This window comes from Nestor notabilis, unplaced genomic scaffold, assembly GCF_000696875.1.
Source record: "Nestor notabilis isolate BGI_N333 unplaced genomic scaffold, ASM69687v1 scaffold1842, whole genome shotgun sequence".
In the NCBI taxonomy this organism is placed as follows: Eukaryota; Metazoa; Chordata; class Aves; order Psittaciformes; family Psittacidae; genus Nestor; species Nestor notabilis.
The window spans coordinates 22620-34501 of NW_009918554.1; the positions used below are offsets into that span (position 1 = coordinate 22620).

At 42.3% G+C, this 11882-nt stretch overlaps 1 protein-coding gene across 1 annotated transcript in view; it reads right to left on the bottom strand.

Moving 5' to 3' along the window:
- The window catches only part of LOC104401998 (polypeptide N-acetylgalactosaminyltransferase 9-like), a gene marked incomplete at its 3' end in the record, with an annotated part of 74709 nt that overhangs the window by 6001 nt on the left and 56826 nt on the right, over positions 1-11882 (bottom strand). The window contains exon 5 of the mRNA XM_010009755.1: positions 3666-3863. Coding sequence (XP_010008057.1) covers positions 3666-3863 — 198 coding nt within the window. The remainder of the gene's footprint in view (positions 1-3665; positions 3864-11882) is intronic.

Below are 11882 nucleotides of genomic sequence, written 5' to 3' on the forward strand. Positions count from 1 at the left end.
GGAAGAGAGCAGTGCTATGGGACGGGCACTAGAAACAGGAGACATCCTGGCCAGAAATGAAAGCCACTTGCTATAGGCCTGAGTCCCAAGTGTTCTGTTTTAGCAAGATCTCCAGGAGCACAGCTCTGTCAGCAGAATGCCAGCAGGCTTTAGCAGAACTCCAACACCCATTTCCCCAGAAAGGTGCATTCCCCTCCTTTACAGGCAACTGAGACATGTTGCCCGGGGGTTTCATCAAGAACAAGTGAAGAAGAAAGGGATGAGCACCAAACTGACATACTGCACATGATACGGTAAGTCTTCCTCTCCCTTACACATCTTTCCCCTTCTGCCTTAAGGTCAATGTACGTGCAGTCAGGTCGCATTTGAAACGGTTTTCAGAGCACACAGCAAGTCCGGTTTCCAGGATAACTGACCTAACACAGCTAACACCATCGCTACACAGACCAGCACGGGGCCTGACTTGCACGTGAGGAGGAAGTGCACACTCCCAGCTGAAGCAGGCAGCACAAACCACCCCACTGAGGGCACACCAGGTGCTAATTTATATCCAGGAGCAAGACACTCGTGCTCTCTGGAGCGCCTGATCCAGCGCATGTACATACACATTCCTACCGGTACCCAGATATGGCATATTAAGGCAGTAAGTGAGAACATATGAAACAATGAAATGCACCACTGCTGCTGGAGGAAGATAAACGGGAAAGCTGTGCAGTGCTTGGCTGAGTGAGGCTGACTGAGGTCTCTAATGTTAGTGGCTGCTGATCAAGAAATGAAACACAGAGCAGTCCATCATAATCACGGCAGGTGAGGGAAGATGAGCCAGAGCTCAGGATACCAGAAACCTTCCTTGCTGTCTCAAAAACCAGTAGCATCTTCTGCATATAGAAAAAAAACCCAGCTTGTTGCAATGCATAGTCAAATTCATTAGAAACCCTCTGAAATAGGATCCTTTGTTACACAGTTTGTTGCCAGATGATAAGGACGGGTTTGGGCAGTGTGTTCTCAGGAACACAAATGGAAAATGATGTGATGGACACAGTGTGTCAAAATAACAATCATCATTTAAATCTTCACATTAGAGGCATCTTACATCTCAAATGTCAAACATGCAAATGATTGCCTGCAGAAGGCGACTCAGGGAACATCAATTGTTCTGAATTTCAGAGTCTTAATGTGGGAAGAAAAGAAGAACTGACTTTAAACGGCATCAGAAATCCTTACCAGATCTGACACTTTGTTCTTGCTATTTTTTTAACTTTGTTTGCATTTCAAGGCCACATCCCCTTTGTCACTTGGACCACAACAGCTGATTTGACATTGTATGGTGTGCACTTGACATGACTGCCTATATGTTGCCCCACTGACTAGAAGATCAGTTCCTGCTCCTTCTCAGCAAGTCTCTGAGTAGGATCACACCACTGTTAGTGTTCAAGAAAGCAGAGGATCAGGCTTCAAATGGAAAACTTCTGAGACAAGAAGTAAGCACATCTGTTGTGTAATCCCAGAATAAAACAGGAATTGTCTCTGCTTTCTGAATGTCTCACCCAATTCTGCTGATCGATGACATTCATACAATGCAAACATCAGAAATGCCAGGGCTCTGATCCACACTGACAGCAGGGTAAGCTTTTTTTCACACTGAAAATCTTTAATGCCTGGGATGGAGACCTGGGAGGGAGAATTCAACTACATCAACAACAGAACTATTCGTGGGCTCATTAGTTATTAGCCTTTTCTTCTACAAAATACACAGAGAGACACAAAACAAACCCACCTGTTGCTGAAGACAAAGGAAGCCTTAAAAGGGACAGCGTCAGCAAAGACTAAATGAGCTTGCAGTTTTCATGCTGATGAATAATCCTGCAATCTCATGAAAGCACTGAACAGATAAATGGATCCAAACACCCTCAGTGTGGACCAGTTTGCATGCCTGGCAAACCAGACTGACACAGAAGTCACGGTTGCAGTTCATGGTTTGGAAAGCTGGTTACAAAACCAAGATCTGTACCAAACTAACAGACATCTTTGGAAAAGTTTTCTTACTAGTCTGAATTCTCCTTCTTTTTGAAAGCATGTGTTAAATTTTCTACAGCTACTAAGTTCCCATCGCGGGTGCTTTCAAATCTCAATTTCCAGTGCAAACTTCCTGAACCTTTTCACCAACGGTGGCATATCACTTAAAAGCCACAGAACTTCTATAGGCAGGCATAATATGACAGCACAGCCAAATGCTTGAGCAAATCCATCCAGGTGCTACTGGTTTGGAGACTCATCAGAAATCAGTGCAGTGTGGCTATAAAGTGGATGCTCTGCTCTCCTAGATTGCTGTCTTCAAAGCACATGTTCCAGGGAGAGAAGTGTTCATGGTTCAACGTTGGAGTCTCTGCATTTCAGGGCATGTAATTCATAATTTGCAGGAGAGATACTTATGCAATCACAGCATCTCAGTGCTCCTGATACTTGTCAGCAAGTGTTGGGCACTATCCTCCTTGTGCTGCTTGTCTCATCTGTCTCTGAGCAGTTTATGCACTGTTTAATTGGAGAGTTTTTCACTGAGGTTCAGCATAAAATCACTGCTCTCAGGAGCCATCTACTTATGTGCATCAGATTTTAACATCGCTCAGTGCTTGAGTGTGGACCTGATTCACTTCTGTATCAGCCCTGTAATGCTGAATAAAACCTGCTATCCTGTTACAGGAATGACATTCCTTATTCTCTGTTAAAAAGATCTGTAGTTCAATTTCCAGAAGTGTTTTGCAGATGCAGCTTCCATACTTTAAGGGAGTGCATGAGCTACCACCACTGAAAATCATGTCTAAGAACTTGCTGAGGTTAAACTCTTAGTTCAGTTTTATCTGATATGTGACCACTGTCTCCAGAACAGGAGATGCTCAAATACTAGAACAACTCATACGAAAAGTGATACGGTGATTTCACATATAAACCGGAAGTCATGAAGTGTGTAAAACTTTTCAGGAAGACTGAAATCCTGATTTCAGGAACGAAAGCTTTGGCTGATCCTTCATCAATAAACTGTTTCCCAGGGCTGAGTGAAATAGATACAAAACAATGTGAGGAGAGCAGGGCATGTTATCCAGGAAAACTGATTTCCTAAGTAATTACTTTCCTGCTTATTGCGGTTTCGAGCTGAGCAAAGAGTCAATGATGAAGGACTGTGCTGTCTTGTAGTAAACTTGTCTTGTAGTGACTGTTTCTTTGTAATCACATAAAAAATACCTTTGTTTCTCACACACACAATGTTTCACTGGCTTATTACTCATGCCAGAGCCCACTGGAAAATAAAAGCATAATTAAAAAAGATCCTGCTCTCCTACTAAGGGCTACAATGTGAATTAAGAATCATAGAATCATAGAATGGTTAGGGTTGGAAAGGATCTTAAGATCATCTACTTCCAACCCCATCTAGGTCCAACTTGAACCACACGTTCACAACTAGAGCACATGCATTTCTGTGTACACTGTGGTGCAACTCAGAGATGCAACACATACATCCACAGCTTTGTAGAGCCATCTGTTTTCTTCAGTTCCAGATTGCTTTCCGTGTACAACACCTATAGCCTTGCTTCGCTTCAGTTCCCCCCAGCAGAGAGCTGAGACGGCAACATCGCTAGTACCGAAATGACAGCACATGGGAGATTTACCTGATGGGAGCTGACTCATCCCCTTTATCGAGCCAGTCCTGCGGTGGGATTATGTACATGCACCAGAGGCCCCAGTTATAGCCGTGGGCTGCATTGGCGTATTGCTGCACTTCAAAAGTGTTGTACTTGATATTGTCAATTGCTGGTAGGATGATCCGCTTTCGATCTTCTTTGATGCGGGTAAGTGCAGGTTCCACCCTGAGAACAATAAATACAGCAAAATCTTTTACAGCCATCCAGTAATCCCAGGCCCTGCTTTGCAGTCTGATAACACAAAGTTCTCTAATACAGAGAGCAGTATTCCAGCCAGCCAGCAGCCCGTAACACAGCATAGCGGGATGGGATACAGGTCATCATCGTACACTGAAGAGGCTGCAGCTTGATGTGAGATACTTCACAAAGCAACAGCATGTGAATTATTACCTTTATGAAGCTGTCCCGGAGTTGAACACCACAACATTTTGCTGAACACTTATTCTGTCAGTTCATCTTGCAATGGACAAGTGTTTAGAGACACTATCACCAAGAGCAACTAAATGGTTTGCTAACGGCTGCACCACCAGGATACCTGGTAGCCATTAAGTACCTGCTCTTGCTGACAAGGCCTGAAGAACAAAACCCACACCAGGGACTGAATGAATCTGAAGGTTACTCAAAGGTTTTAATCTTGTTTCCTAAGGGATGACCCCATCGGATCTAGTTTGAATGACAGGCGTGGCTGTATTATGCTTTCTAAAACCTCTTTGGTGATGAGAAGATTTCAATTGCCAGATGGTGCAAAAGCAGCGAACTGCAGGAAATGTGCCATCATTTCAAAAGGCTTTAAAACAGCAATGTGCTTTCAACAGAAGCTACATCCCAAAGTGTTTCAGGAAAGTAAAAAGCTTCAGTGCAAACATTCATTTCTGACCAAGATAGTCTGAAGTTGCTATGAATTTACAGAGAAACTGATCCAAAGAGGTAGCAGACTTACATAAGGGTGGAAAGCACTTCTCAAAGCAGTATTAGAAACAGCCACTGGTTCACCCCTTTGTAACTGTTTTCCCTTCAAAAAAGCTTTGAAGATTCTGCAGAGCTCTCACATGTATTTTTAAGGGAACGGTGGTTTGCTGCGATTCACCGAGGTAGTAGGATTTGAACACTGGTCTTTTTTCTTTTCTTGGTGGTTAAAAGGCAATTGTTCCTTTATCTGCCCAAGTCTGTTACCTCATATTTTGTTTGTTATTTTATATTTAGTTTGTTGCAATGTGTTTTCTTGTGTAGGCCAACAGAAAGTCACAAGTATGAAATTAACTCAACATTCATTTCTGTCCTCACTATCCCATCTCTTCTGTAAGACAGCAATTTCTCTGTACATGAATAAGGCCAAAATATGTGTTTATTTGCATACACAGACTTCATGTTGCTTACATGAGGTCATGCACTGCTTTCTTTCCCTTCTTTTTATCCCTCCTGTTTCAGTAAAAATACAGGTAGATTCAGTAAAACCCTTGAGTATTGATGATAAGCTACTTCCTGCAAATAAACCATCACAAGCCAACGTCAAATAAGAGCATAACTGACGAAAAGACATGGTGTCACAGCATTTCATTTGGAGAGAAGCTGAAGAGAGTTGAACTAATTTTATTTGGATTCCTCCAGAAAAATGGCATTTGAATTTATCAGCTGGATGCCAGTAACACAGAGCATAGCAGTTTTAATAAAAAGCATGGTGGGAAGAGAAGAACGACATTGCAAGTTGCAGAAATACCCCCTGGCCAGGAAGGTTATGAAAGAGATGCTCATCTCTTATGCAAATGTATTGTTTGGTTACTTGATTTATTCTAGGGATAAATCAATGCATCGCTCATGACTGGAATAGCCTGAGGTCTCTCTTAGTACTGCCTGCCACCTGCAATTTGGTGCAGTACTGCTGCCAAAGCCCAGTCCTGCAAGGTGGGAAAGACAAGAAACAACTGAGGTTCTGGACAGTGCAGTACATGATTCAGAATGCCAATTTGTATCATCTTTAGGCCACACTCATGCACCCACATGAAGAGCCAATGTGACCTACCAAATCAGGATGAGGCACTTCCATTGATAATACGAGATTATATTTATTGGATTAACTGTTTTAAAAGCCAGTGGGTGGATGGCAGAAAAACTCCTTCAAATCCAATAAAGCAGAGAATTCTTTGTTCGTTCCGTAATGTTATCTCTGTTTATCAGCCTAGAGAAAATACAGCAGAACAATGGAGATGTCAGCTGGATACCCCTCTCCCATCAGGAACCAGGTGCCTCCATGCATGGCTGTGGTAACCCCTGTGCTTAGTATCAGCAGGAGGCTCTCCCACTCCCTTCTGGCCTCTGAAACAAAGGCTTTCAAAATACCAAACAATGGGTATAGATGTCACTAATGACAAGCCACTAATTGTTTTACCCTAAGAATCATCCTCCTCTTCTTGGTTGCAGAGCACTTGTAGCAAAAGACTGCCAAACAACACCTGGGAGGTGGCCCACTCCTGAAGCCCTTGTGCACTGCTTCAACACATTTGGTGCAGTGGGGAAGTCCCAGAGCAGAAGGATTACATTCTCCAGTGAGATCTGGTGCACATCACAGCACCCAGTGACTCCCACAACATGCACAAAATTATTATATTTGGGTCTGATTTCCAGATCTGCCCTGCAAAGCAGGAAAACTGATCGCATGCCTTCTGAAGTGGGAATCTGTAAGTGGATTTCCATTGTAAGAATCAATTCTGTCATTCTTATGCACTACCATTAGATTCTGAAATGTCTTTGACAAGCAAGGAAAGACTGGGAACTATTTCTATCTCTCTTGGTTAGCCTTCTTGGTCACAAAATCTTCAAGTCCTCAATTACTGGGATGTTTATGTTGACACATACTTAAAACTATCCTGAAGTTCCCATGTTCTTTCCTCGGTTCCTCCTCAGGTCCTCATTTTGCAAGTATTTTACTTTGAAGGGTAGACTGAGATTGTGTAATGCAAAAACCTGAAAGAGATAAGGAATTCTTCTCCCTTAATGTCAGATGTCTGCAGTAGACCCCTCCCCTCCCATCCAAGGTAATTGCCTCAAACTTTCATTCTCAGAGAGAGAGAGGCAGAGGCTGATACTTTTATAGTAAGATGCTTCTCGTAATAATGTAGACACTGAAAATAGGTGAGATTAATAACGTTCCAGAGGACCTGATTTTGAATACAAAGGGAATTTAGCCTGCTACTTCAAAAGACAGCTTAAAATCAGACTGTTGAAGTGTATCTCCAATAACAGTTTGAGAAAGAATGTGAAGAAAATATTTAGCAGCCACTCTGAATTTTCAGCCCTCAATCATATTTGTGACTGTGTTCATATGACACTTGTTTCTTGGAAATGCTAATCTGGGTCCTTCTTTTCTTCATTACAAGAACAATTGACTCCATGTGCTGGTGCTGCTGTCACACCAGCCATCACCAAACTCTTCCTGTCACTGTACAGTTGACTGAATTGTGTTTTTCCAGTTATATGGCTTACATTTATTACCACCTGACTTGGTGCTTTGCATCTGAATGTCACAAGGAGGGATCTCTGGAGTGAAATATAACAGTCAGATCAAAAAACATGATGAAATGTCACTAATCTCTATTAATTTGAAATCTCAGATTTTGAACTTCCATGAAATCCGAGGTGTCTGAGAGCTGTCCATGTGATGGAAGTACTGTTTCAGTCCCCTGCACTCAAGAAATAGAAATGTTGAATATATTACTGCTTCAGTAAGTGTCGATAGCTCTACCCTCAGGTTACAGAAGTAAAATGCCATGCCAAGGTTGTGCAGTGAATTGGTATGAAAGCAACTGCTGGAACTTCATTTTCTCCTTTTCCCTCTTTTCCCCCAGTGGAGGTGTGACTTTCTCCTCTGTCTGTATCCACATGTGAAAATCACTTCCCTGCAGGTATTATGCATAGCAAAGGTTCATTATCTGGACAGTCTGCACTAATGTCCAGAATATGCTCACACCCACAAGTAAGAGAGCAGGCTCTGAGTCACAGATGGAAAGAGGCAATCCAGTGCCTCTATTACTCAGCACAACTCGGAGTGGAGAGCTTGTTAATTAACCGTTGTACACCTGAGAGATTTCACACCTTGTCTTGCCTGATCAGGGACAGCAGAAATAGCAATGGGGCATTCAGACCCAAGAATGAGCTCATTCCAGTGAGATCCACAGGAACATTCACATCCCAGGTTCTGCCCATGCCCTCTGCACCACCGACACTGGTCGTGCTCTGTTCTTCTGCCTGCCAAGATCCTTAGGCAATGGCCAATGAAGGAGGACTGTAAGCTTGAACAGGACTGGCTTGCATTGCCTATCTTAGGTAACCCATGAAGCACAAGGGGGTTTTTATTGCTATTCATTGTCAGTGAAATCCAGCCTTGGAGTAGTTCTATTAAGCTCAATAGACTTACACAGTGTCTTTGTTTCTGTAAGCTGAGCTGCACATTCATCAAATCCTTTGTCAACATGGTGGGTAATTCTGGCTTTGTCTAATTGCTTCAGGTTTTTCAAAGGATTATGATTAAATCTTTTCTAGTAATTTCTATTTTTTTTAGTACTAATTTTAAGCTGCTCCATTATTATTCAGATTTACCCATGCTCTTTATAGACACCAGTGTTCTTTCCCATTTGGGTTTGGTTTTTCCTTTCCTTGCTTTTTCCACTGTGCATCTGCAGAAGTCAGGTGCTCCTGGCAGCTCCAGAACTAGAAGTGGAAGAGGTTGCTAAAGTCCATGTATGTTCAACATGCTGTGCTGATGAGCTGCAGTATGGTATTTGAGTATTTCCTTTCCACATGGCCACTGCTGGCAGAAAGGCAGGATTCAGCCCTGCCTGATTAGGTACATAAGCCAGATGTGAATTTTGAGATCCAGCTCTGTTATTCACAGATGCAAAAATATAAGGTTCCTAGCTTGTATGTGAGCCAACATACTTTATGGGCATAGAGTAGCATATATTGCTAACAAGTTATTTACTGGAGCAAGAAGAATAATTCTCCCAGGCATATTCATAGATATGATGGATTTCAGCAAGCTATATATGATAAAAAGATTCAGCTTTAAAGGTAGTGGATCTCATCATCCATTTCTTTGTTCCACCTAATAAAACCCAAGCAGACAATTCGGGATGGAATTTGAGTGACATAAGAAGTTCCTCCCTTCTATCGTCTCTAAAAATATGCATTTGTCAGTATCCTCCTCTCACTCTGAATAGATTGCTGGTGAATGGTTAAAGCCAGAAGAGAAAGGACAGTAAATTTAGTTCTCTTATAGACTCCACTAGACTAAAGGGTATTTTCATTTGGGTTTTATTTATCTGAAGCAGCTCCAGAAACACAGTAACACACTGCTGAAGTCTCATTCCCAGGACTCAGCCCTGTGATTGACAGTGCTTGGTTGAAATGCCACAGAGCATACTGCTGCTGCATGGTTTTGGTGGGCTTCTTGCAGGCACAGGGATGCGCTGGAAGGAACATCCACAGCAGGTGCCTTGGTGAGTGACTGCTCCTTACAGAAACTCTCTCAGGGAGTTTGTGAAAGGAAACTCTGATCAGATGCAAGTTTACAACAAAAAGATGTGTTGATCTGCCAGGCTGCTGAGCATATCGCTAAACACAGCACACGCACTTCATGCATTTAATGCTTTTTCCTACCAGTGGGTCAGTTGCTGGATTAGCACTGGATTTTCCAAGGTGTTGAGCACCCATGATGTCAGTGGGACATCCAGCAATGCCAATACTGTAGGCCTCAAAGAATAAATGCTCCCAAGACAAAGAGTTGGAAAGGAGAATTTAATCCAGAGTATAGAATAAGCCTGTAAGAAGATCGAGAGCAAAGGCAGGGGTCATACTGTGATCACATGGGCTTCTCTCGTCCATCCCATTGTAAGTCTACCTCTGAACATATATGCATTTTGTATTTAATATTGGGCCAACTCAGAGCAGCTCAAACCCCATGGGAAACCACAGCAAACAGAAATTGTCTGCTCTTACATCCTCATCAGGCTGTCAGAGAGTTCACGCCAATGGGTAAGTCTGATTTTTTACAATGCGAAAGAGAACAGCTTCTTCCAGATGAAAAGCAGATAAAACCAGGTTACTCATGAGCTCCTCACACACATAATTACATAGTGCACCTTTTTTTTCCCCATTTCACAAATCAGATTATTTATTATTTTTTCCCTTGCAAGGACTTAAGGAAGAGTCCTCAAAAGACATACATGAAAGACAACATGGTCTCATCTTCTAGATTTTATGGCTCAGTGGGTTTAACACTGTTGTACCACTCTCAGGTACCATGAAGTAAAAACTTAACACAGACGTATAAGAATAAAACCTGTGTAATCTGAAAGCTCAGTCTGCATGTGGTTTTATACACTACCTCACATTTCACTGACGATTCACATTTATCAGATGCAGACAAGCAGATCTACCAACATTCATAATTCTTCAGTGAGGCCAACGGAGGAATATTTCATGCAGGATGCCTTTCCTGTAAATAAGTGTTCAGAGAACTAAAAAAACCCCTAAATTTCATACTCCCTTCCTTGGTCTCTAAGAGGAGAGAGAAATTCCCATCTGTTCTACATGACATCTCTATCAGCATTTTCCCGGGGAGGTTTCAGACCTGCAACCCCCAGCCAGAATGGAGCGAATACAGCATAAACGCCTGCTGGAGAGTTAAAGATCAGCTCTTAGGCTGCCAAATCTGAATAGCTCTTTTCTGCACCACTGAAAAGCAATGAGGACGCTTCAGTGAACACTCTAGGTTGTTTAGGTAGATGAATAGTTGAAGTTGCTTTTCTGGCATGTCCTCTGTATGTACGCTGGCACTGTCCCATGAATCTGAAAGGCGCACATGGCTTATGTTGCACGCTTCCCTCTACACTCAGATAATATTAGTCCACTTTTTCTATCTAAAACATGTATTGCATTAAATTACCAAATGGATCCTAAGTGATGTTACAGCCTTTGGATGAGAAATAACTTCCTTCATAAACACATGTCCTTTTCTTTGCATTTACAGAAATAAACCTTCCAGGTCAAACTGATCATGGTACCAGGGATGCTGCAATGAACCATGTCCTGAGCAGGAGTGATAGGCTGAACCCTCCAGCAGGGAGGGACTGCACAGTAGAAGGACTGCCAATGTAATTTCACTTGAGCACTTCTCTCATCCCTCACTTCTCAAGGAGAGAACCACCCAAAGAGCCACCTGAGCTTGACCAGGAGTGTGGGGAGTTTACCTGCTTCCAGAGATGGGCTCGCTAATATGAAAATATTAACAAGGGAGCTTTCCCATAACCATGTCTCTGTTACAGAGTACTCAGGATAACCAAAGTCAGTAGAAGATTAGGAGGAAATGAACTTCTTTTTTCCTTTAACACATCTTCTCAAGAATCCATTGCTAATAGCCACGACAGCAAATGGCACCACATACTACAGTAGAAAATAAGATCTGCAAAGTACTATTCATAGACCTGGGGATCCTGGTCTTTAGCTCTTCTTAGTTCATTAAAATACCAGTTTTCTGTATTTTTAAAGCACTGCCAACTTCAGGGATAATGCATAATGATGGGATGTGTGTGGCACAATCTGATGGATATTCATTCTGTATTTCAGACCCTCTTTCTCATGTCGGGCTGTCTCTGTCTCTGGTATATTGAAATCTTGTGATTAAATCCTCTTACTTCATTGCTTCCTTACTGATACTCCTCCTTTGTCTGGCAAAATTTTAATTACTATGGTACTGCATAACTCCATTCAGTGCTCTGATACTACCTCTGTGACAGGAGCAAAAGCAATTCCTAAGATAGAATACAAGTATAATACTCTATCATTATGTCTTCTTTACGGCTCCTAGTACCCTCTTTATGGCTGCTAATATACTGTGGTCTCTGCCTTTCTCTTACTGATTTCTCCTCTCCTCCACTAAATGTGCCCTTTTTCTTACCCAGAGGTACAACACCCTATCTCTGCTATCTCTCTTTCCTGCTCCCAGATATAATGTAGTGAAGTTATCCTTGTCATGTTATTCTTTCCTATCTCTCAAAGACAGGAGTCTATATAATGCTCTACATCTTCTGCAACACAATTAGCAGCCAGGAGGCAATGGTCTGTACTCTGTGTTACTGTGTGTTGCTTAAAGCACAGTGGGTGGACCTGACACAAAAGTAAGAGCAGGAA